Raw genomic sequence first — 25,743 nt, forward strand, 5'->3', positions numbered from 1 at the left:
GAGGCCATGTCATGAGGACACTCAAGCAAGCCTTAGGGAGAGGTCCATGTTGTAACGAACGGAGCCCTCCAATCTGCAGCCGTGTGAGTGAGCTGTCTTGGAAGCAGATCCTCCAGCCCCAGCCAAGACTTGAGATGAGTGCAGCCTCAAAAGAAAACCCAAGCTAGAACTACTCAGATTCCTGACCCCTAGAAACTGTGGGATACTAAATACTTGTTTTTTAAGCCCCTGAATTTTGGAGTAATTTGTATGCAGCAATTGATAATACAAGATGTGAAAAAATTTTAAGGAAACTTGCTTATTGAGCTAGGAAACAAACATACAAAAAGTGCATAAAACATATGTATATAGTTCAGTGAACAGTCATAAAGTAAAAATACCTAATTAATCACCACCCAGAACGAGAAACAAAACATTCGGACACAGATTTATTTTTATTGCCCTGACTTGAGATTTTTGATTTTCTCAAATCTGTGGATTGGTGATTTTCAAAAGTTCTCAGCCATTGTTTTTTAAATATTTTCTCTGCCCCATGTTTGCCCTTTTTTTCCTGCTGGAACCACAGGTTATACTGGATCTTCTCCCTCTATCCTCCATGGTTCTCAGCCTATTTTTTTGTATTATCGATCTGTTTATCTCACTGGGCAACATCCTGGAAAACTTCTTCAGATCTTGCTTCCCATTCACGAATTGTCTCTTCAGATTTGTCTAATTCGCAGACACAGGTTTTTAATTGCTAGTATAATATTTTTATTTCCAGAGCATCGGTTTGGTTCTTTTGCAAATCTGCTCCTATTTTCATGGCTTTTTTATTTCTTAAATCATTTTTAAACATATTTAAATTCTATGACTGATAATTCTGGTGTCCGAAGTCTTTGCAAGTCTTATTCTACCATGTCATTTTTGATATCTTTTGCTCTTGGTGCTTTGTTGCCTTGTGTATTGGTGAACTTTTCTGTAAGCTTCTCATTTTTCTTGGAATTTTATCAGTGAGAATTCTTTGAGGACTGAGACAAATAAAGGTTCGTCCAGCAGGATCTGCACTTCCTTCTATCAAGTGTCTGAGACCACCACCATTCTGGGACCACTTTAAGTTCTTGCTTGAGGTTGCTCGTGCAAACCCACATGAGGGCCGGCTCAGTTTTCAAGAAAGACCTTTTTTCACTCCAATAAGTACCAAGGTTCAATTTTCTTCTGGGATTTATTATTATTAATTTATTATTTATTAATAGAGCAGATTTATTATTAGCTCACAGATGGTGCCACTCTTGGGGGTCTCAGCTTTATGGGGGGTCTCATATTAGGCCCTTCATTTTTCATAGGTCTTGGGCTGTCTTCACCACAGACATCAAAGACCCCAAAAACGAATGGTCAATTTCACCTGGTTTGTCAAATACCCTCAAGGGAAAGACCACGCTTTGGCATTCTGCTACCTCTCTTACATTTTTGTTCAAGTATTCCTTACTATCTTGATAGTTCATTGCTGGATTTATAAAGTATTTGTTGTCATTATTCATTTACCTCATATTTTGAGCTGTTTGCAAAGGGAGGATCAGTTCAAGCAACTACTCTTCCATGATGCCTGAAACAGAAGCAGTGCACCATTCCTTCTTCAAGTACCTTCTTTCTCCAGATATCTTTTCCTGGAACCCCTGTCAACTGTCAGGATGGCCCGGTTCTCAATCTAACCTCCATCTCACCCTCTTTCTCTCACTGTCAACGCCTCAGCTTTAACTTCCAACTTTTAATCCCTTCTTTGACTGTAAATTATTATTTTTTCCTCCAAATTTTATTTTGTCAATATACAATGTGGTTGATTATTGTGGCCCATTACCGAAACCTCCCTCCCTCCGCCCTCTCCCCACTTCCTCCCAACAATCTCCTTTCTGTTCGCTTGTCGTATCAACTTCAAGGAATTGCAATTGTTGTGTCTTCTTCCCTCTCCCCCCTGCCGACTGTAAATTATTACTTAGCTCTTCTAGTGGGTTTCTTATTTTAATAACCATATTCTTTATTTCCTAGATTTCTAATCAGTTCTTTATGTTTAATCCCTGTTCTTGAGTCATGGAGACCAGACCCTCTTTTATCTCTCTGATGATAAAACAAATGCTCGTTTTAAGCCTTTTAGTATGTTACTGTTTCAATTTCCTTGGGTATAAATTCTCCCACTTGTTGGGTTGTTGGCCATTTTTTAAGGCATAGAATTTTCCACATTTTGTAATTTTAGAGTGCCCATGACACATGGTAGTTTTTGTTTTTCTCTTATAGGGCAGTTTTTCTGTCAGGGAACCCTGGGTCATAAACTGAGAAGCACACTTTTCATTAGCTCTCTGGGCTCACGTGCTGTGGGATAACCCTACTCTCATCCCAGAGCTGGTGCCGAGTGGGAGCTTAGTTGCCAGTCACCAGGTATCCAAGTCCTCCCACTGCCACAGACAAGCATCCTGTTTCCAACTACAGTCCCAAGAGGTGCAGGGAGACTTTTCATCCTTCATCTTTAGAAAAGGAAGCCCAGCTCCAGTCCTGACAACTATGGGCAGGTTTGGTCCCCGTCCCTTGTGGGAATCAGAGTCCTGGACTTGTCTCACTGCTCAATGCAGCAGCTGGCCACCTACCACTTCAGCCCCCACTCACAGCTTCAAGTTTCTGCTCCTTTTCTACACAAGAATTACTTTCTGAGAGTAGTTTCATAATTTTAAGTTAAAAATTGGGTATGTGTGCTGGTCTCTGTGTGCACACTCTCACTCCACCTCTATGACCCGAGACCTCAGCACTGTGCACCAGAGCTGGGCCATTTTGTTTCTGGAACACAGTATGGAGGGAAGAACACACTGGATGACTCGGGGAAGGAGGCTCAAGAGGAAGGCCTGAAGGAAACTCAAGGGTGTAACCATCCTGGAGGAGATGAAATTCCAGTTGGCCACAGGTACCCAGAGTTAGAGATGATGTGGCTAGTCAGTCACCCTGGAGAACCGGCTCCACAAAGGCGGCTCATAGTCCTAAAGCCAGAACCCTGGGGGCCCAGAGTCCAAAACTATACCTGAAACCCAGCCTACAACATCCCAGTCTCTGGCAGAATGGATCATGCTTCCCCATGCAGGGGCCCCGTCCTATTTGAACCATACGAGGGGTCTTCAAAAAGTTCATGGAAAGATTTGTATTATCCTTTAATTCTATTTTTCCACAAACATTTTGAAGTACCCTCATGGTCTATCTCTGACTGGTGGAGCAGGAAGAGGGGGCTGCCTGGAGCTGGAAAAGGTGGGAAAGCAGTGCTGGGGACACAAATCAGGAGTGGCCCCGAGTGGAGACCTGCCAGGGCCCAGTCTCTCCCTTCTCACTCTCACATTGTGAGGGAGTCCACGGAGGACCAGAGAAGGAGCCTCTCCAGCTATCCCACTGACTCCTGCAAGGCCTAGGCCTGCGGGAGGTCTTGAGAACTCTCTCTGACCCTGTCTCTGTCACTCAAGGGTTTTCAAATGACTACCAGTGACTATGGACTGGGCCAGAACTTGGACCCAGAAGGTCAGCCCTGGTCTTCTCCACCCCTCCAGCCTCAACATGCCCAGACCAACACAAGGGTCATTCATATTAGGCACCACCCCTCCAGCCGACCTGTCTTACAGTCCAATCCCACAGCACCCCCAAGACCCAGGAAACATTTGACAAGTTTCTGCCACACGCAAGGGTTTACTTGCCTCTACTTCCAGAGATAAAAACAGTTCAAAATACATACATATGTACAGAACAGGTATGCCCACAGCTGTTGCTGGCTCCTCCCCCAATCAGGTAGGTAAGGGCTGCTCAGCAGACAAGGTGCTGACCTCACTCCATGTAGGATGCAGACTTGACAGGGCAGGGAGTCAGTGCTCTGATGCCAAACTGGAGGTGATGACAAGCCCAGCCTGCATCCCTACCAAAGACCATCTACCTCCAGGACAGGCCCGACAGGCAGATAATGGGACAGGGCACACCTCAGTCAGAGTCGCAGGCCTCTTGTTCCGTGGTGGCGTCCATTGCGGAGGCTAGGCTGTCCTCCTGGCCTTTCAGCCTCTCACCTGGAATGAATGGCAGACTGAAGGAATGGGGAGGGGCCCTGTGCTTGGGCCATCAACCAGAGGGCACAACCCCACCTTGCCAGGCCTTGCACTTACGGATCAGCTCAGCAATGGCCCGCTGGGTCCGCTTTTCTAGCTTCTCCAGCTTCTTAGCTACATCTCTCTTGAGGTCCCTGGAGCAGGGAGGTGTGGGGAGGTGGGAGGAAGAAGGTTGGCCTGATGTGGACTTGGGCCCCTCCTCCCCTGTAGTCCTCTGCTATTGGGAATCACACTTGGTTGCCTGAGGGAGCTGCCTTGGGAAGGAAGACAGGATGCTCCTCTCTCTCCCTTTCTGTGCCCTCCAAAACACAGCACTGGCCATCCTTCCTGGTCCCACTGAGGCAGGGGGACCAGCACCACAGACCCGACCAATGTGGGGGACTGAGCCAAAGGGTACAAGGCTTGATGGTTCCTCAGGGATCCCCTCCTGGTCTGGTCCCGTTGGTCACTGCTGGGATAATTTGCCCCAGCCACTGTGGGCCCTGCTCCTCCTCCAGCCACAGGCTCACCCCAGCCACCGTGTGCTTCCAGAAATGCAAATGCACTCAGCCTGTTCTCTCTGGCTCTGGGTTTCCTAGGACATATGCCCCATGCTTTTGTTTCATCAAATTACAATGCCCTCAGCTGGTGCTGCGCTAGACACTGGCTGCTCAGAATTGCAGGCGAGAGGGATATAGCCCCTCTCTGGCCAAAGTAAAGTGAGACACAAGCCTCTCAGCCCCAAGCATCCTCTCTCACCCTCTTTCTCAGCCCAGTAAGAGAAGGCCTTTGAGTTGGAAGTCTTGGAGAAGGATGAGCAGCCCCATTTCACAGATGAGGAAACTGGAGCCAGAGGGGAACAGGCTAGTTGGTGGCAGAATAGGGACAGAAACCTGTGTCTGCCATTCCCTCCATCCCATCTCCACCCTGTGGTCCCCCAAGGGCAAGGGTCAGCCTTGCTCAAATGGGACTCTCTGGAGCAGGGTGGCTTCTCACCCTTTCAGAAGGAGCGTCTTGAGGGGACTGCTGCCCGCCCTCTGCCTGAGCCCCTCCCTGTGCCTCCCCTCCCATCACTGCATTTACGTCCTTGTCAGCACTTATTTCCAACAGTAGTTATCCTGTGTGGCTGCCCATCTGTGCTGCCTATCTCCTCACTGTGAGGGTGTGAGGGACCCAGCCCAAGGCCCACCCCGGGCACCAAGAGCCCCCCAGTCAGTCTGTGCCCGTGCTGCAACACTCACCAATCAGGCTTCCGGGGTGCCAGGTTGGCCAGGTCCTGGGGGTGGGGACACACGTCAGGGTTAGAGGGGCCCAGCCCCAGGGCAGCAGGAAGGCAGAGCACAGAGACAGGAAAATGGGAGGGAGGGGGGACGAAGGCAAGTGGGAAGGTGGAAAGGGAATAAAGAAGAGGAGAGAGGGAAGGAGACAGAGGGACAGCAGTGGGGAAGGGGAAAGGGCCCGCAGGAGCAGGAGCAGCAGCCATGGGGAGAAGAGTGGGCCCCAGGCACACACCACTTCCTCAATGACGGGCTCTGGCTTGGCGGCCTCCAGCTGCTCCTTCACCTTCTCTTCCACTAGAGGGTGCAAGACAACAATGAGGCCCATCTCACAGGTGCTGCCCCTGCAGGGACACTGCAAACTGTGGCCCAGGAAAGCGGGGACCCCAAGCTTCCCTGCTCCCACTTCTCTCCTCGGCCCCCAGCCAGCCAGAGGCAAAGCCCTGCAAAGGCAGCAATGGAGGAGGGACCTGGGCTTCCCAGGGTGAAGGCAGTCCCCACGGGCCAAGAAAAGGACAGTGGGAAGCAGCCAGCCCCAGGACAGGGCCCAGACCTCCAGGCAGGAAGCACAGATGCTAATCTCAGCCTCAGTCTCCCCGACTATGAAACAAGAGGGTTGCCTAGATAGATACAAAGTGTGGTTTTGTGAAAGGCCCTGAGAGCTGGCTTTTCCCATGACTCCAGGGGCTCCTGGGCCCTGGCCTGGCTGGACCCACAGGTGGCTCTTCTTCCCACCCCACCTAAAACCTATGCTACCAAGACCAGGGGACATGCACCTCCCAGCTGTGCCAAGCCACTGCCAGCACAGCAGGACTCTGAGCAGGCTGACCAGGAGGGTTTTGCCCCTGTGGGGACAGATGCTGGAAGCACTAATAACCACCCTGGGCTCAGTGGGCTTCCTGTACAATTAGAAGTTGATAACAAAAATAAGAATGAAAACTGAGAACTGCCAAGGGCTGGGGTCTGGTGCTGCCCCACCCTCTGAATTCATGCTGCCCGCCCGCTGCTCTCAGGGCCTGAATGGTTGGCCTCTTGCCAGGCACCCTCACTCTGACCCACCCAGGGCCACTTCCACTTCTTAGCCCAGAGGAGTCCTCTGAAGGGAGGTGGCCTCAACCTCAGGGTGTGAGCAGAGCTGAGGAGGCACAGCAGGCCTCTTCAGTGCCCTGGTGGCCTCTCTGTTGTCACCAGTGAGGGTCCTGAGGCCTAGCTCTGCCATGGCACTGTTGGTTGTTCCCCAAAAGAGGGTGACACCAGCTGAGGTGGAGGGGACCGACAGTGCAGAGGTGCAGAGGTAACCCACCTACCTGCAACTGGTTTGGCCTGGGGCACCCTCCTCCTCTTCAGGTCCTCATCCTCCGGGACATAGTTCCGCAGCCTGAGTTCCCTATGAGAGCACAGAGAATGAGCAGAAGTAAAGCATATGACACAGTCTCAGGTACCTCCTACAACCTGCGAGTTGGGATGCAATGAATCTGCGCAGGGTTCTTACATCCCGACTTTGCTCTGCTCCCTGGGGATGGCCTGGGGAAGAGGGAAAGTACAGCACGGAAGCACCATCAGGACAAGCCCATCAGCTGCCCCTTCACAGCTGGCCTGGCTGCTCTCCAATGGCCTGGCCCACAATGTAGGATCATGGTTCTCCTCCAGAGCTGGGGCCTTGAATGCCTGGAGAGCATCCACCAGGTGTCCCTCCTAGACTGTCTCCATTTGACAGTTAAGGGAACTGAGAGTCAGAGAGACTGCTTCATTTTCATGAGGTCACACAGCAGTGGCTGCACATGTGAGACCAAGGCAAGGAGTGACTCCCAGCCACAGCCAGAGTTCCTGGACTGAGTTATTCCTAAAAGAGAAAGCCAGTGGTCACCCACTAGTTCCCCAAACCCTGCAGCCAATGCCAAGTAGTCCTTCAACTGCTAGTGGTCAAGGACATGTGTCAGTGAGCCAGGAGGAGTGATGGGGGACACATCCAGGGGGCATGACTGCCTACACCTGGTGGGGTGTGGAAGGGCTCCAGGAATGGCGGGTGTCCAGGCCAGGGCCAAGGCACAAAGCACATGAGAGGCTGACCCACCCAGAGATTACTGTGAGTGGCCCCTGGTCAGGCGTAGCCGAGCGCAAGGCTGGGAGAGCCGCAGTCCACCTGGACAGTGGTGAGAACTGCACAGCCCCTGCCCCTGCAAGAGGTCTTTAGAATGCTACCAGGGGAGACCCCAAGACCCCACGAAGAGGAGGAACTATGAGAGGCCAGAATCACACAGCGGGAGCGGCAGCAGTAACCATGTTTTATTTTCCTCCTACCTCCATCTCCTCAGGCAGAGCTGGCTGCAGCAAGAGCTCCCTGGGGTCCCCTGGCTTAGCGGTTCATCAAATCCCAACCCACACACTCTCAGGAGCTAGCTTGGGGAAGAGGGGGCCCAGCAAACTCCATGGGGCAGCAAGGTACAAGTTCCTAGTGCAAGACAGAGACGCTGGGACAGATATCTAGCCCTGGGCGGTGCAGAAGTAGCCCCTCGCATGCAGCCAGGTGAGACCGGGTGTGGGGCCTCCTCCTTCCCTACAACCTTTTTCAGATCCTTGAACACTGGGCCCTGGAAGTCCTGGATCTCCAGGGCAGGAAACAATTTCCCAACAGTCTGTCATCTACCAAAGCCCTCTGTCTGCCAGGCAAAGGTGTTGCTGACTTCCTCAGCCCCAGGAAAGCAAGCTTTTCCAGAGCTGAGGCAGCTGATGTCTGTGGCAGTGATCTGGCAGTGCATCTAACAGGTGCAGTGATCTGAACCTGGGGGCTTTCAGATGCCACAGTCATTCACCATTCAAGAGCTCCACATGCTCCCTCCCCCCAGCTCACACAACATCTCCTTCCCTCTTGCCAGGGCCCCTGGGTCTGGGCTGAGCCTGTGCCGGGGTGGGGGTGGGGTGCAGTATCAGCATCACCTGTGTGCAGAAAGCCCACCCCACACTCCCAGAGCCTGCCTCCTAAGGAGCAGGGGCACCCCACCCTCTCTCCCCATACCCCAATGCCTACCTCAGGCCTGGGGGTAAAAGTCAGGTCACTGAGGAACAAGGAGAGAATGTGGGGCAAGATTTGGTGCAATGTTTTGACTTTCGTTCACAACAGGGTGGGGAGAAAAGAGGAAGAGAAACTGGGTGTGGGAAGAAAACTGCAGGGATTAGTAAGAAAAAAATAAAAAGTCACTCTCAGAAACTGGCTCTATGAGAAACTGGTAGGAGAAAGTCCAGTGGCAGCCACAATACCTATGCCTTCAGCTACACCCTGCTGTCCACGGCTTCAGAAGGCCAGCCGGAATGAAGGAGGACACAGCAGGGAACAGGGAGAGGCCAGAAGCAAGAGCAGAGAGCAGCAGCCCTGCCACCCACTGTCCCTTGCTTCACCCCTAGAGGTGAGCACTGGTCAAGCAGTCAAGAACACCTGGGTCCCAATCATTTTGGGATGGTCCCGTTCTGGGCCTCAGTTTCCACATATGTAAACACAGAAGCTATGTTCAGTGTGTCCAGCTCTATCAAGCTAGGTTCCAGCCCTCCCTGACTCACTCTTTAAGAGCTAATGAAGATATTTCTTCTCCCTAATGCTCAATTAACCCCCCACCGCCCGCCTCCACCTCCACATCTGCCAAGGGGCAGGAGTCTCTGGGAGAGGACATGGAGCACTGGGTTCTGCTGGAGGCCCGGCTTTCCCAACACAGGCACAAGATTTAACCCCTCTCTACTAACAATCGGGCAACTGTCATATTTTTTAAAAATCTATTTACTGGCCTTGGAGAAGTACCAAGACAAAAAGAATTTCAGGGGCTGCAATCACAGAGATAAAGGAAGTACAACAAAGAGAGATGGGCATCGCACACCTCTTTCCTCTTAAATTTGTCTGTTTACAAACAGTGGCTGAAAAGCAGAGACTGAGCAGAGCTCTCTGCAATCTCACAGCACTAGAGAAAAGAAATTTGTGTTTAGGGCAGCTGAAGAGTAGGGCCCTGGCAAGCCCCACAGGTTTTTCACAGGTCTGTTGTGACCCCCCTCTTCACCCCCATCCTAAGAGCAAGGGTGAACCTGAAACAGACCACTCTTCCCAAGGACTGAAACATAGCTTTGTATCAGCACAGTCGCTGACTGGCCTGCCCTTTGGCAGAGGGGGCAATGTAACTGAGTACCGGTGAGAGGAAGCCATCAGTGCTGGAAGTGTGGTCAGGGTAGCCCTAGCTAACTGCCCACCATAAGGCAGAATAAATTCTGGAGGGAAATAAATTATCTAGAGCCTCAAATTATCTCTAAAATTTGTCATACACAATATCCAGGATTCAATCAAAACCATGAGTAAAAATAAACAGAAATACACTCACAGGAGATCCAGATATTGGAATTATCAGAAATGAAGTTTAAAATAATTGCAATTAATAAAATGTCAGGAAACTAGGCCACAAGATAGAGAATTTCAGTAGAGAACTGGAAACTGTAAAAACTTAAATAAATCAACTGAAAAACACAACACAATTAAAAACTCAGGGCTGACCAGTTAGCTCAGTTGGTTAGAGAGCAGTGTTGTAACAACAAGGTCAAGGGTTCAGATCCCCAAACCAGACAGCTGGAAAAAAAAAAAAAAACTCAATAAATGGGCTTAATAGCAGTTTAGATACAGCTAAAGAAAGGATTAGTGAAATATGAGATAAGACAGAAAATATCCAGACTAAGCTGCAGAGGAATAAAGTTGGAAAATACAGAAAAGATTTAAGAAACATATGGAATATGGTGAAAAGACTAACATACATGTGCAGTAATTGGAATGTCAGAAGCAATATTCAAACAAATAATGACTGAAAATTTTACAGAATTAAAGAATCATACAGAATTAATGAAAGAATTAATCATCAAAAGATTTAAAAAAACACTATGAACCCCAAAGAAAAGCATACCTGGCAAATCATTGTCAAACTACTAAAAAGCAAAGATAAAGAGAAATTCTTAAATTAAAAACACCCAACCTTCAAAGGAGAAACTAAAACTGACAGCTGACTTCTCAACTGAAACTATGGAAACCATGAGACAATGGAATGATATTGGAAGTACAGAAAGAAAACAAAATGCCACACCAGAATTCTAAACCTAATTTAAAAGCTTTCAAGAGAAAGAGATTTCCAGACAAAAAAAAGTTAGAAGAATTAGTCATCAGTGGATCTGATATTCAAAAAATACTAAAGGGCATAACCTTGTAACACAAAGGTCACAGGTTCAGATCCCCTTGCCAAAAAAAAAGGGGAGGGGGGTTGGGGGAGTAATTTAGGCTGAAGGAAAACGATCTCAGATGGAAGCATGAAACTGCAGGAAGGAATAATATGCACCAGAAAGGGTAAATATGTACATAAATATAAATGAATTTTGACTGTGTAAAATAGTAATAATGACTTGTAGGATTTAAAATATAGCAACAATAGTACAGAAGGCAGAAAGAGTGGCAAATGGAATTAAAGTGTCTGAGGTCCTAGCACTGTAAGGGAAATGGAAAAAGCACTACCACTTTTTATTAGATGTTAGTAAGTTTAGGATGCATGTTGCTATCCCTATGGAAACTACTAAAAGAAAGGGAAAAGAGTATATAATTAACAAGTTAACAGAGGAAAGAAACGGAATTAAAAACAAAAAAATCCAAAAAAGACTAGAACTGAGATAAAAAAGAAAATCCAAGAAACAAGCAACAGGCTTACACACAGAGTTGGCCCAGGTACTATCCTGGGTTCTCTCAATACAGCATCTAGAGCTGGCCACAACTCTTGGAGACTGGGCAGGATGTGACACATGATGCCAGCCAGACCTGCAGGACAGGCCAACACCCAACAAACTGGCCAGGAAACACTAAAGCTGCTGCACTCACTAGGCAGTCACTGGCATCTGGAAGCCACTCTTCTGGGGGCCAAGGAAGGCAAATGCTGGTTCTGCTATCCCCACTTTAGCATGAGACGGCTGTTGAGGGAAAGATGTGCTAGAGCCCTGGACTTCCAACAATGTGACCTGGGTCCAAATCCTATCTTTGATGTTTCTGAGACATAGAAAAGATCATGCCTTCATTGGCATCCATATGGAAATCTAGGACATCCATCTCTTATGAGTATGTATAGGGATGACACAGGTTGTCACACTAAATAGAGCTGTGCCCTACAGAACAGAGGTCTCACCTCACAGGGGTATGACCTTCCCACTCCACACTGTTGCCCCAGAAGCTCCTCCCCATACCCTGAGAGCTCTACCTACTAGGATGGGAATGTGGCAGACCTACAGACTAGGATGGCATAGCCCACAGAGAGTAACCTTGGTGTGCAAGTGGGAATGAGCAGCCCAGAAGACACATGCATGGCCTGCCAAGGCTCCTCAAAATACCCCCTGATGTAGCTGGAGTAACCGAGTGGCTAGAAAGTGGTCCAGTCCTATTATCTTTATAAATATTGCTTCTGTCATTCTAATTACTGCAAATGTATGTTAGATCTTTTCACCATATTCAATATGTTTCTTATATCTTTTCTGTATTTTCTAACTTTATTCCTCCATGGCTTAGTCTGGATATTTTTTCTCAAATCATATCTTGCAGTTCACTAATCCCTTCTTTAACTGTATCTAAACTGCTATTAAGCCCATTTACTGAGTTCTTAGTTTTGTTATATTTTTCAATTGCAGAATTTCCAATCAATGACTGTGCTGATACAAAGCTATATTGCAGTCCTTGGGAAGAGTGATGTTTCAGGTTCACCCCTGCTCTTAGGATGGGAGTAATGAAGGAGGGTCACAATGGAGAGCTTGGGGGAGTTGCCCTAAACACAAATTCAATCAAAACCATGAGAAAAAAAAAAAATAGAAAGCAGTCTTTGTGTGGCCTACAGGGTGAGAGGGATATGCCTATTTCTGGACACCACACACCAAGTGGCAGGGCTGCCCAGGACACACCACTAGCAGTTGAGGCCGGCCAAGGAATAGCCTCCTTCCTCCTCTCTCCCTGTCTGCCTTCCCAGTCTGTCTGGTCTCCACGTTGGTGTTGGTTACTAGTGAGCCTTGGAACCCAGGCCAGCCAGGAGCCAACCTCTCTTACTCATCTCATCCACCCTTTCTGCTCAGAACTGGGTGTGGACAGACCAGAACTAAAACCTGCTAGATAGGGGAAGGAGAAGACATAATCCAACGCTATGAACCCTGCCTATGCCCAAGGCAATGCCTGGGCAATGGCACAGGAAGTATGGGATGACCTCCAGCTCTCGAGGGAAGACAGCCAGGCCAGAGAGAACCCAAAGCTTCTCAGTCAACCCCACCCTGTTCTAAGGCTGCAAAACAAACATGAGTCCTGTGCTAGGTGCTGTGAAAGACACAGACACCAGAGCCCCTTCCTGAAGCTAACCTTCTCCTAGGGGAAAGAGCATATCACGCAAACCCAGGTTATGTGCCCCATGCCCCATACCAACAGTAGAAGGCTGTGTGGCTGGCTGAAGAGACAACAAAGGAAGACATTCTGTGAACTTCCATGTAATGAATGCCAAGATGTACTACTGGACTGAGAAGAGCAAGGTGAGGAACAGCAGTACAGTATGCTACAGTATGCTGGGGGAGGGGATATATGTCAGCATATCTGCATATCTGTGCACAACCCACCTCTGAAAGAACCCAGAAGCTGGCCACAAAGGTGGTCTCCCAACCAGGAAGGCAGGAGTGGAGGAAGATAATTTTCCCTGTGTACCTTTTAATACCTTTTGAAGCATGAACCACATGAATGCCTCACATACTCAAAAAATAAAATGTATAAAGACTCACCCAAATAGCTACAAGCCCTCGGATGAATCACTACATAACCAATGGAAATAATGTTTGCAAATGACTGTTCTGAACATGGAATAGAAAATTTACACAAAAAACAAAATTGTTGACAGAGATTATCCCTAAGAGTGATTTTTACTTGCTTTGATTTTCCATAGTTTCCAGAATTTCTAAAGTAATCGGCATTCTTTCTACATAGAACCAATGAACTAAGTGGACAAAAGGAAACGTAAAGAGGAAACGGGCAGAGGGGACATAAGTGAGGCCGACCTCAGGAGCAGAGGATTGTGGCAGGGCTATGCATCAGGCAGCCCCGGCACCCGAGCTATAGTGGCTCCCAGTCCCTGTGGCCTAGGGCCAGGCTGTCCTCCAACCAAAGGGAAGTAGAGACCAGGCCATGTTTTGGGTGCTTCTTGCCCTGGAGCCTATGGGAAGGAAGACAGCCCAGTGAGCCCAATGGCTTCTAGAACACTGCCCTTTGCACCAAATGCCCTGGGCTACCACATTCTTCTCCACCTTGGCAGCCTTTGTCTGAGTTGAGCCTTGCCATCTCTCTGCAGGAGGCAGACACAGCAGCCACCTCAGTGATTCCACCCTCACTTCCCGTGACCCAGCGCCCCCAGGGCCCCCCAAACAAGTGTAAACTTTCACATGGTCCTGGCCCCACAGCCTGTTTGCACAGTAAATGTCCCTGGACCACTGCAGGGCCCAGCCCTGTCTGCTATGCACTCCCCTGCCTATCAGGCTTCAAGAGCTAGCCCATGAGGGAGGACTCCTGGCAGTCCCTCGCCTCCCCTAACGCCCCCACCCACCCAAGGCACAGCCAGCCACTCTTCTCCTGTGGCCCTCTTGGCCCCACTTGCCTCTCCATCCTCCCGCCATCACACTTCATGCATGAGGTCCTTTGATGGCTAGATGTCTGTCCACACCTGGCCCTGCAAGCTCCTACAGACCTATCTCCAGCACTTAGCTAGGGCAGCTCAAGGAGGGGCTCAGGAGGTACTTGCCTCAGGCTGGATAAAGGAATTCAAGGGCATACAGGAAAGAGCTTTTGGGTAGCCTGGGGCTCTCTGAGCCTTTGATGACTAGGGAAGACAACAGGAAGCTAAGAAGCTGTGCCCAGCAGATGCAAAGAGGGCAGGAACGTGGCTGGGTCTGGGCAGCCAACTCCTACATGGCTTCTTTATGGCAAAGCAACAGGGTGATGACCAAGTTCACATTCTACTGAGTTTCCTTCTAAGATGAAAAAAGCCTCTTTTCCATTTCCCCTACTCTGCTTCCTCCCAGTGCTGGGGCAGGTATGGTGACCACTGTGAGGTCTTCCTGGGTTCTTCCTCAAGGCCAGTTGCAGGGGCCCCAAGCGTGGGCTGGCCAGGGAGATTCAGGGGAAATCACCCCTTGGGGTATTTTTTCAGACCTCCGATATGTGCCACTGAGGGGAAGGGAGTGGAGAAAGTTATGTTCTCTGTAAACTATGAAACCCAGGAGTAGAGTTCTAGAATATCACAGTGAAAGGAAGCTTCGAGATTATGTATCTGTTCCAACCCCATCACTGGCAAACAGTCCTCAGAGAAAGCCTACATTGTTCATGAAGGTCACACAGCTCTGGCCCCCTTCCCTCATTCATGCTACCAGTCTTACCCTTTGGGGCATTAACCTCTCCTCAGCCTACACATCTTCAGGCCACTCCACACTTACCCCCTGCCCTAGACCCCTGCAGAGAGGCAGAGAGAGGACAAGATGGGGCAGTCCCACATGGCCTGCTCCCCACCTGGCCACCTTGGTCCCTCCATACAAGTCCCCTGAGGGGCCAGAGAGAGAGTTGGCATCAGCACTCCCCATAGTAACAGGCCACAGGGAAGGTCAAACCCAGGATGAGCCAGCACTGTCCAGAGAGATCAACAACTTTGATCATAGAAGGCTTTAATTTTAATATTCAGAGTACAGAGACATGGGAGCCCTTCCAGAAAACCCCACCACCACCACCCAACAACCAATAAAAGCCTAATAGCTTTAGGCTCTGCCCGTGGAGACCCACCCCCACATCCCTAAGATAAATAACAAGGCCTCTAGAAAAACATAAAAATGAGGGGAGAGGCAACAATCCCAAATGGTTACACACTACGGCTCCAGAAGTGGATCTGGTCGTTTCTTTCAAGATCCATTAAAATGTTCAAATCCTTTGACCCAATAATCCTGCTCTGGGGAAATTATTCCATAGAAACGGTAACAAAACAGGAACAAGAAAGCAAACAAAACGTTCTACATGCAAATGTTTCTCCCAGTATAATTTGTAACAGCCGTGAGGCAGACCCCTCAGGCTCTCTTCTGGCGGAGTCCTCTAGAGCAGGCTACCAGCGCCCTTCCAGAAGGGGAACAGCTCAGGACAGTGCAACTACAACTGGCTGTGAGTTTTGTACACAAAACAAAATTCAGTGTAGGTAAAGTACAAGTTCAGGACAGAACTCGAGCACCAGAAATAGGCTATGCAGGGATGTTTTTGTGTGGCAGTTAACATTTTCATTTAGGACACTTGATGGTTAGCTTAACAGCAAATGAAACTTTTAAAGAGCCCAGTGGCAAACCCACTCATGGGCAGAGGAGACTGACCCCCAGCAAAGTGACTCTGGCCCTAGCCACTCTGGGGACAGGGGACAAGTATAGGGCAACAAAAGCTCCCTCTCCTTCTCCTATCCAGCCTACCACCCCAGGCCTCCTGTCCTTCTGACTGCACAGAGAGGACACAGACTGACTGGAGTACATGGTACAAGAACTGACCATGTGCGTGATGGCGTCACATCACAGCTCCAGGGATGGACAGTGCTCCTCAAGCAATCCCTGGCAAATGCCTCCTCAGAGGGTTTCAGGAAAAGGGGTGGGAGCTCCTGTGTCCTCTCCCACTCCAAATTGTAGGCCATATGAAAAGGATAATGCCTCCTTCTCAGCAGGAGCACCCTGTATATGCTGCCTCTCAGGACCACCCTTCAACATAGGTCAAGGATGTTATTGACATTTTCTACATGTGGAAGGGTCCAGAGAGGTTCGGGGATGTGCCTGAGTTGAGGGAATGGCCAGAGCCAGAATCCAAACCCGAGTCTCTGACCTTGAAGTGGACCCTCACCCTTGCTTCCTCTACTGGGCTCCTCAGGGACCAGCAATCACTGCAGAAGAGCAAAGCTGTTTGACAGAGTGACTGGGGGTCCTGCCCAAGGCTGCAGGTGGCTCAGCCAGGGCTCTGGGCACTCAGTGATCCTCACAGAAAAAAATCCTGTGACCTGGCCTGGCGTCCCCCACTCCTACCCCACGGTGGGAGTTCAGCCTCCAGCATCGTTCTGAAAACTCTTTCCTCCCTCCATGGAAGGCCCATCCTCTCAGCTCTCCCAGGTGCCAGGGGAACCCTTTCTCAGCCCCTAAAGTCATAGTGGATCACAGGTGTTAGAGGCAGAGGAACTTTAGAAATAATGCAGTCATGCCCTTGCCTTAAAAACAGGACGCCAGAAGAGCCAGAGCAGCTGGGTGAGACCCATGCAGGAGCGCCACCAAAACAGAAGGACAGCTATGGCCACCCAAGCTCACCAAGCCATGTCAGCCCCAAGGCCCACCAAAAGGCCTCTGAGGAATGCCAGCAGTTGTTCCAGGCAATAACCAGGGCCAAGCGTTGGTTAAATCAGGCCCCTGGCTAGCTGGAGCTGCCATCGATCACAGCTGGATCATGTGGTCTGCACCCACTCTCACCCAAGACTCTGCAGAACCCAATCCAGGCTCTTCTAAATTGACAGGTTCAACTTTGCATCTATCCTCCCTGAAAACCCACAGTTAAAGGGTAACTTAAAGAATTAGAGACAGCTGATGTGCCAAAAAACCTGGACTAAAAAATAATCATGGTACTCTCAAATATTAAGCAGCCATAGAGAATTTTATAGGAGTATATTTACCAAAAGATAGTCATGATATGGTATGTGAAGAAGGTTTACACAACAGCAGAATATGCACAGATACATGTTAATCTATATTTTATAAGTTTTCTACAATTTAAAAAATCTGTAACTTATGTACTTTAAAGATCAATTTAAATTTAAAAAGAGAAGAGGAATAAAGGTTTATGGCAGCTGAGTCTCAAAGGGCCCACAGGATGAGAACTGGATTGACCACACTGGCTATGAGTGGCCCAGATGGTGGGGACAGGGACCTGCACAGTCCACTGGCCCTCACTCTCCCAGGGCCCAATGTACCCCACAGACCCATTGGGAGGTGGACGGTGCTCAACCCCATCAGGCTACCCAGGGCTGCAAACTGCCAGCCCCTGCTGCAGCTGCCAGAGAGAAAGACACCTCTTTCCACCACTCAGCTGTCCGGCATCCGACGCACGCCCCTCTGGGCCTATCCAAGAGGGCACGAGGGACAGAGGCTACAGCACTTCCCCATGTCAGGCAGCACTAAGAATAAAAGTGGTGGAGTAGAACCATGCCTGGCCAGCCTCAAGGAGCTTGCAGGCAGAGGCCAGGAATGGCATCCTTTCCCCATCTGTGACGAGGAGGCTGGACTAGCTCAGTTGTTTCCACCCTGGCTGTATCAACTAGGAACCAGAGGGAGGAAGGGTCCCAGTGCCAGCTCCACTCCCTTTCACTTGGGAGATTTTAGCCAGGTCACTTCACCTGCCTGAACTGTGTGTGGTTTCCTCACTTATACATGGACCCAGAACAGGGGTGAAAATTTCATGACAAGAGCCTGGAAAGTACTGAAGATCACGACATACAAGCTATCATAACTTTTTTCCACGCAGAAAGAACACAGCTGAGCTCCCATCCCTCCCCCACACAGAAGGATGTGACAGGTACCTGTCACATCTTCCTTAAGCCAGTTCTCTCTTGATTCATTCTCCCACATTCCTGGGCCTATTCCTGGGAAACAGGGTCAGGGAAAACAGGGTGGCTATAGGTCTCTGTGCTGCTGCTTCAGCACAAGTCATGAAGCCACGGCCTATCCCCACTGCCGCAGGACTGAGTTAACTCAGGAGGCATGGGTGGGAGCCACCCTGGCTGTTACCACTAGAGTGGAGCAATATGTGCCAAATCATACTGACATCATGGATCTGTGACACACCCTGGTGTGCAGACACCATCTCTGGGACCCAAGCTGCACAGGAGAGAAGGCCTGGCATCTGCCAGACTAAAGGGTTTGGGAACTGGGCCAGGGCTGGGCTTCAGTTGGGGTGGGACTTCTCTCTACCCCAGCTGCACACATCAAGTGGGGGAACAGGTTTTCCATCCGTAAAGAAGGAGGCCAGTGGCCTAGATTCTTTTGTAATACATGACACCCACTCCAAGGCAAACCTCTGTCCCTGATGGCCACCTACTGCTCCAGCTGGGTACAGACCTCGATTCAAAGCCACAGGGAGGCGGTAGTTGTGGGAGTTGGTGGTTTGGGACTTGCTTGTTCAAGCACTTAACAAGACCCACTCCCCTTCTCCTATGCCTGATAGGGTGTGTTATACCTTCCCTCTTCTCCCACCTATCAGCCCTAACCCAACAGTCCATCCCACAAGGCAGGGTGCAATGACTGTCAGCCACAAATCCTACCCTAGACACACCTTTGCAACACAAATCAGCTGAACTGCCATCAGAAGAAGTGACTGATGGCTTAAAAAAACCAAAAGCACCTGACATGCATGCCCTTTCTGTGGCTCGACTCTCCAGGGCCCATCTCACCTAGGCAGTAAGCATGGGCTGGGGGAGGGGAGCTGCCTTAGAGATGAGTCATGGATGCCCCTGCAGAGTTAGCCACAAGAAGGTTTGCTGGGAGAGGGAAGGTTCAGCCCAGAGGATAAGCAGGGGGCCTTCTGGGAGTGGGCCTTCCTTCCCACAGAGCCGAGCCTGGGCTGGTCAACCTGATGGGGCTCACTCCCACCCAATGGAGTAAGGTTTATCCTAGGAGAGTGTTAAAAAAATTTTAAAGAAATTTTGATCTACAGATTTAATGCAATTCTAATTAAAATCCCAGCAAGCTTTTTTATTGATATTACCAAGCTAATTGAAAAATGTACACAGAAAGGCAAAGGAACTAGAACAGCCAAAATAATTCTGAAAAAGTTCTCCTCGGGCAGTGTGGTGGGAACCCAGGTGGGGAGGAAGGTAGGTGCCATTCAGGATGGCTAGTGAGGGGTGAGGTCTTGGGGTGCCAGCCTCCAGTCCTGCTGGAAATTCCCATTTCCTCAGCTACAAGCACTGGCCCCACAGTGTATCTGGTTAGATACATTGTGCATCTGCACAATGAGACCCTCAGCTCATTTCCGAAGACTATCTACTGTACCAAGTAAGTGAGGTTCTTGTCAAAGGACAAAATTACAACAAATTTAAGGATCTCACTTGGCTTTATTGTGATTCTAGAATAAAGTAGAATGTGTTCCAATGAGATGAGCAAAAGAGGTTGACTTCATAGACAGAAAAGGCTGAAGAAAGCAGAAACAAAGAACAAAACACAGACTGATCATTTCAAAGTTCCTGTCCTTGTAAGGTCAGGTGACCTGGAGACAGAACAATAGAAAAAAATATATATATATATTTTTTAAGTTGACAGGTAAGGGGATCTTAACCCTTGACTTGGTGTTGTCAGCAACATGCTCTCCCAGTGAGCTAACTGGCCATCTCTATATAAGGATCTGAACCCATGGCCTTGGTGTTATCAGCACCGCACTCTCCCAAGTGAGCCAAAGGCCGGCCCAGAAAAATAACTTTTAAAATAATTTTAAAATTTCTTTTTAAATTCTTAACTTTATGTAAGGATCAAAGCAGAGGGAACTTCATTTTCATGCCTATTAAAGATTTAAACTGGCCTGTTTGGGAAATTGGCTGTTATCTTTCTCTACTGATTTCTCAAATAATAACTTATTTAAACTTTAGCAGGGGTGACTCCATTTTTTATTTTCAGTCTGGTCTGTTGGGGCCTAGTGCAGGAACTTAGTCCAAAACAATGGCCTCCTACAACAATTGACTCTACAAAGTAGTTCCTAATCATTAACTTCTTGGTTCCTTATGCTTTTTCTACTCCCATCCATCCACTCTACTGTTTTCCCAACTATTGCCCTATTTGCAAAGTTAGCACATTCCTTACATAAAAGTTGATTCTGCCTTTTCAAGGTGTGTCCAGTCCTTTAACTCTCCAAGATAGGCCTCAAGCTCTTCGTCTGCCCCAAGGCCCAGCACTGGCTGGGAAAGCAGATTTAGCATTTGTTCCACTCACTGTGTGAAGCAAGTTTTATTTTTCTTCCCATCTTCCTGTTGAAGATACTGAGGCTCACGGTGGCAGTGTGACTTGCCCAGGGTGAGAGAGCTAACAATTGGCAGGGCCTGGCCTTAAACCTGGGAGTTACTGCCAAATCCTGAGCTCTCTCCATCTGCCTAGTTCCTATAATTTCAGTGCCTGCTGGGCTGAATCTAGAATTGCCTCAACATTTATTTCCCTAAGTCCGTGGGTAAAAAAAAAAAAGAAGTGCACAATGAACTAGCTACTCCAATCAATGGAAAAATGGCCAGCAGCCAAGTCAGCGCCTACAAAGCCACCAGAACTCTGCAAGGGCCACCAAGTGACCCAGAGAGTGACTGGGGCAGGTGAATCCTGCTGTCAGCTGATGGGGCACACCGGAAGTCCAGTTGCTCACAGGCAGCAGGTCCTTCTGTGGGGGTCTGGATCAGAGGAGCATCAGAGAAAACTCAGCCTCACCCACCCAGTCTGGGCCCAAGTCTCAGACTGAAAGGGACCCGCAGTGACAAAGCGTAAAGCCAGGGTTGGGGTTTATGAGTAGGGGGTCACAGGGATGGAGTGACACCTGTCCATGCCTCCCCAACAAGAGGTTACACCACCCACCCTTTGACACAACAGGTCCACACCTCTGGGTCTTCACTACCCAAATCCTCCTACCCTCTGGATCTAGACTGAACTCAAGAGACATGTCAAAATGAGGCCTTGTCCTGCTGCCCTCAGCTGAAGGCAGCCCAGAGTGAACATTGCATTCCTCTCATGACACTTCAGAAGGGTTGGTGCCCATAGGGCTTCCCAGCTGGCAGCTGGCTCAACCTGTGCTGACCTGGACTGGAGTGGGCTGTTTTCGCCTCCCAGGAGCTGAGGAAGCCAAGATGCTCACTGACAACTGGCCTCAAAGGTCATCCTCCAGTGGAGCTGGAAGGTCAACACTTTCTCCCCAGTGGCAAAGGAGGCTGTGGCAGAAGCTGTGGCCTAGGGGTCCCCTGGAGTCGGCTCCCAATCCATAAGGACCCTGCTGGGAGTCCCCTTCCAGACTTGGGGTACAGATAAGGAGAAAGATCCCCCATCCCGGGGTGGACACAAGCCTGGACCCTAAAAGTCCATATTACAGCGACCAAGGCTCTGACTTGCCTTCCTGAATAAGTCCAGCAAGCCCTTGGCACTCAATCTGTTCAAGTCAGAAAAGTCTGCTTTTCTTTGGGGGCTACAAATGCAGGCACATTCCCTACTAAGGCTGGGCTTTCTAGCAGCCAAATGAGTGACCAAGTAGCAGGTCCTGCCAGGTAAGGGATGTTTAGAGAAGTCTACCTGCCCAAAGTCTCTAGAGGGACAGCCCCAGAAGCCAAGCTCCAGATTACCAGGCCAGACCTGTTCCACCACTCCACTGCCTCCGAAGAGGCCAGATTAGAGAAAAGTGTAAGAACATAAGAGCTGAAGCAGAACCCAATCCAATGTGCAGCATGCCTGGTCCCTGGGCTGCTGTGAGAAAACGAACACTTCCCTGCCCTCACTTGGCTCGACGGCTCAGAGGAGGTCTCAGTCCACTACAGATGACCTGGTAAGACCCCACAGGTAAGCAGGGCTTTGGCATGAGGCCTCACACAACGGGGCCTCCCTCAACCAGAGCTCACTGACAGGAACCTGCAACTACACGTCCCTTTCGTTTTCTTTTTCACGCAGTTTTTTATTATGAAATAGTATCTCAGGCACAGAGAAAAGTTCAGAGAGTAACAAAACCAACCCATGTACTCACCTCCCCCAGAGTCAACAGAAGAGACATTTTGCCATATTTGAGACAGGGTTGTCCCTCTCCCTCTTTTTTCTTTTTTTAAAACAAAACCACACACCGTAGACAGTTAAAGCCTTTTCCTAATCCTGTTTCTGCCCTGCTTCCCAGGCCGCTAACCTGAGGCCATCACTCGCCACACACTGTATGCTGCCGCCTTCCTCCTCATTTGCTGTCCTCTCAGCACCTGACGTCTTACCACACACTCGCTTCGTTGTTCACATCTGTCCTCTCTGGAGAAAGTCTGCTCCCTGAAGGTAGAGGCTGTATTTTGTCCACTGTTGCCTCCCAGGGGACTAGAATGGTACCCAATACAAAGTAGACAACCAATGGTCAGTGCTTGTTGACTGAATAACATGCTTATAATATCATTGTTTTTCTAAAATTGCTATAAATGTTCTTGCCCTGTACGTCTCAATTCTGAAACCTAAACACCGTAGCTGAGATTCAATGACATGGTTCAACACTCAAGTCTCCTACTGTGTAACCCACCCACCTGCTAACCAATGACCCTTCTTTTTCATCAGGGAGAAGGAGGATCAAAGAAGAGACCACCCAGCAAATCAAAGACAGCGCAGAAAGTGGAACTCAAGATTCTAGCCAGAAACTGAGAACCCAAGAACAAACCAGAAGAAAATCAAAGGGCCTCTAAGTAGTTACCACAGAATGGGGGACACTGCGCAGGCACCCCCCCCCCCATCATACAAGTGTGGGGTCACTAGTCAAAGGAGCAATTACCTGGCCTTTGTCTTTCCATCACTAGCCAGGGACACTGAGGTGCAGGGAACCCACTCTATCATTCAGCATCACAAGCTTCTCAGCACAGAGCTATTCACATGTCTGAGCCCAACTGAGGTGGCAAGGACCCTGCGGTGTACTTTGTAAAGGCTTTATGAGATCTGCACTGATAGAAGGCAGAGGTAGGGCCTGCCCGAAGAGGGTTCCACTCATACTGGTGAAAGCAAAGAGAGGCCGCAGCATTAGGAGGGCCTGCTCAGGTGTGCCTGCCCAGCTTCCTGTAGGCAGCACTCCTTCGGTTCCTGCTGCCCCTCCCCAAAGCACAGCCCACCACATCAAGATCTCCTTCCCCAAGCAACGAGGCACCTGCACAGGCCCTGCGCCTGAAGGAAGCTGCTCAGGGCAGAGGAAATCGAGGCCACCTGTCCTTAAGGACACAGTTGCATCCCAGGCCGAGAGCCCCAGCTCAGGGTTGGGCATGGGAGGGAGAGCAGGAGAGCTCTGGAACTTCTGGCATGGCTCTTCCCCACCCCCCACGCTGGCTCCTGCAAAAGGCTCCCAGGCATGTCTGATGCAAAGCAGCACCTGCAGTTCTGTGGAGGTTGCAGCCTCCAAGACTCAGGGGGAAGACCTACAACCACCAGTGAAGAGTGCCCAGGCCCCTCACATGTGCTGTGTTTAGGTGACTCAACTCAACTAGATGACATTATTTGGCAAAATAAGATAAATACTCTAAATGAACTACTGAGCGGAGCACAGAAAGAGAGAAAGAGGAGGCCTGAAGACCGAGATGTCAAAGGTGGAGGAGAGACAAAAAGGAATGCCACTCCAAGAGGACAGAGGACAGATAAAGAGACAAACACTGCTCGGGAAATGCCGAGTAGCCAGGGGTGTTACAGGGAAACCAGAGGAGGCTGGACAAGGCGGGATGGCCCAGGCAGAGCTATACACACCAGGTAAAGAAGTAGGACCTTTTGCAGGTGATGTGGAACCATGCCATGAAAGGCGTGCAAGAGGAGTGAAAAGACATGACATGAGCATTAGAAAGAAAAGGCTGGTGGCTAAGGAAGAGCCAGATAGCAAATGGGGAAAGGATGCAGAGAGGCCCCCGCTAGTGGGAAGGTTGAGATTTTCAGGTCTGAACAAGGCAGCAATGCTGGGGAGAGGAAGGAAGGGTAGAGAGTCAGAACACAGAGCTGGGAGGACAAAGAGACCTGGAGAGCAATGGGTGTTGGGGGAGAGAGCAGGGCGAGAGCCGCCCACAGCATTACCTGTGCTTCTCGCCTTCTTCCTCTTCTTCTCTCAGCTGCTTGTTCTTTGGCTCCCCATCTTCCTTGTCCTGCAGAGAAAGGGAGAAAACCACCTGCTCAGATGAACACTCCTACTTCCAGCTCACCCCACCCAGGGAGGTGATGAAGAACAAGACATCTCAGGAGCCAGCCCCCCTGCCAAGGACCAGCCTGGGGTTCCAGCTTCCAAGCAGGACACGTGCCTGCTGCACCTGACGGGATGAACACCGGAGCCTCATCCCCACCCTTTACTGCCCAGGCAGAATTTAAACATCCATGGCCCCAGCCCAGTCCCAGGCACATGGTAGCCCTCATAGAACATGAATAGGAGGAGCTAGAAAGTTTTAGGTGGTGAGAAATGGAGCTGGTCAAGTGCCATGGAGGGCCCACGCTGGCAGGCCACCAGCCACATTCATGAATCTGGATGGAACCACTTGCTGAGCTGGGAGAGACTGGGGTTAAGAAGAGCCACCAGCAACCAGAGCCAGATGAGAGCTCAGGCCTGCTGACTCCCCTTCCAGGCCACAGGCCTCTCCAGAAATACCTATTTGGTTTGTTTTAGCAGTAACATAACTCAGACTAAGACCAGGCTTGTAACAGGACTCACTGCCTGTAGAGGATTCTTAAAGCAAATGTACTTCACAGGGCCTGGTTTTCCAAAGCCTTGCAGTTTCAAATACTGACCTTGCAGAGGACTGGAAATTTTCCTCAGGCTACAAAGTCTCTGGTGTAAGATAAAGATTTGTGGCACAGCAAGGCTGCTGGCTCAAAGACAGATTAGTTACTGATTGACACGTAAAGATACTGGAAAATTGCTGGAGGGAGAAGGAATGTTTGCAAGATCAAGCTTTTGTTGATAGGACCACTTAATTGTCTAATGGAATGTCATCTGACTTGTTTCACTGAAAGTTACCAGCCTATATTGTTAAACTATAACCCCGCCTATGTTCTCTTCCTGTAACTTCCTGGTCTGAAAAATAAATGCAGAAATAGAACCCTAATTCGGAATTAATTTCCCAAGGAAGGGATGCCTCTCACTTGAGGGTTCAGGGGGAGATTAACCACTTCGAGGTCTCTCACTGCTCAGAAGAGATGGGCTTTGAATAATCCTTTGCAGCTCCATCACCCAGGGGAAGTGGGGTGACAAATCCGTGGGGGGCAAAGCAACAACTGCCCAGGTCAGCAATGTATTTAGGGAGACAGAGGCAAGGGGAATTAGTTTGAAGTTTCTATGGGAAAATTTCTTCTAAATCTGGTTCTTTTGACTTCTCCCACCTGCCACCTTTTCTTCAAGTCTAGAAAAGTCATGCTCATCTCAAACTCGACATAGTACACTTGTTCTTCTGGTGCACTGAGGGCCACAACAGATGGAAACTGCCATGCTGTTCCCACCTGCAGCAGAAAAGGCCTTCTCCCTTACTAAGTTATTACCACTCAGCCTGCCCTGTGGACAAACTGACATGCAGGGCATGTGTGTGCATGTGCATACACCTCGGGCCCAGTGCAGGGAC

At 49.5% G+C, this 25,743-nt stretch overlaps 1 protein-coding gene across 2 annotated transcripts in view; it reads right to left on the reverse strand.

Annotated features, from left to right (window-relative positions):
- Positions 1 to 3,670: 3,670 nt before the first annotated feature.
- The window catches only part of CCDC12 (coiled-coil domain containing 12), a 58,386-nt gene continuing 36,313 nt past the window's right edge, over positions 3,671 to 25,743 (reverse strand). For both annotated transcript variants that reach the window (XM_063114941.1, XM_063114942.1), the window contains exons 5-10: positions 24,215 to 24,282; positions 6,661 to 6,740; positions 5,589 to 5,650; positions 5,318 to 5,352; positions 4,155 to 4,231; positions 3,671 to 4,058 (exon numbers count right to left, since the gene is read on the reverse strand). In XM_063114941.1, coding sequence (XP_062971011.1) covers positions 3,976 to 4,058; positions 4,155 to 4,231; positions 5,318 to 5,352; positions 5,589 to 5,650; positions 6,661 to 6,740; positions 24,215 to 24,282 — 405 coding nt within the window. In that variant the 3' untranslated portion in view covers positions 3,671 to 3,975. The remainder of the gene's footprint in view (positions 4,059 to 4,154; positions 4,232 to 5,317; positions 5,353 to 5,588; positions 5,651 to 6,660; positions 6,741 to 24,214; positions 24,283 to 25,743) is intronic.

The sequence above is a fragment of the Cynocephalus volans genome, chromosome 11, assembly GCF_027409185.1.
Source record: "Cynocephalus volans isolate mCynVol1 chromosome 11, mCynVol1.pri, whole genome shotgun sequence".
NCBI lineage: Eukaryota > Metazoa > Chordata > Mammalia > Dermoptera > Cynocephalidae > Cynocephalus > Cynocephalus volans.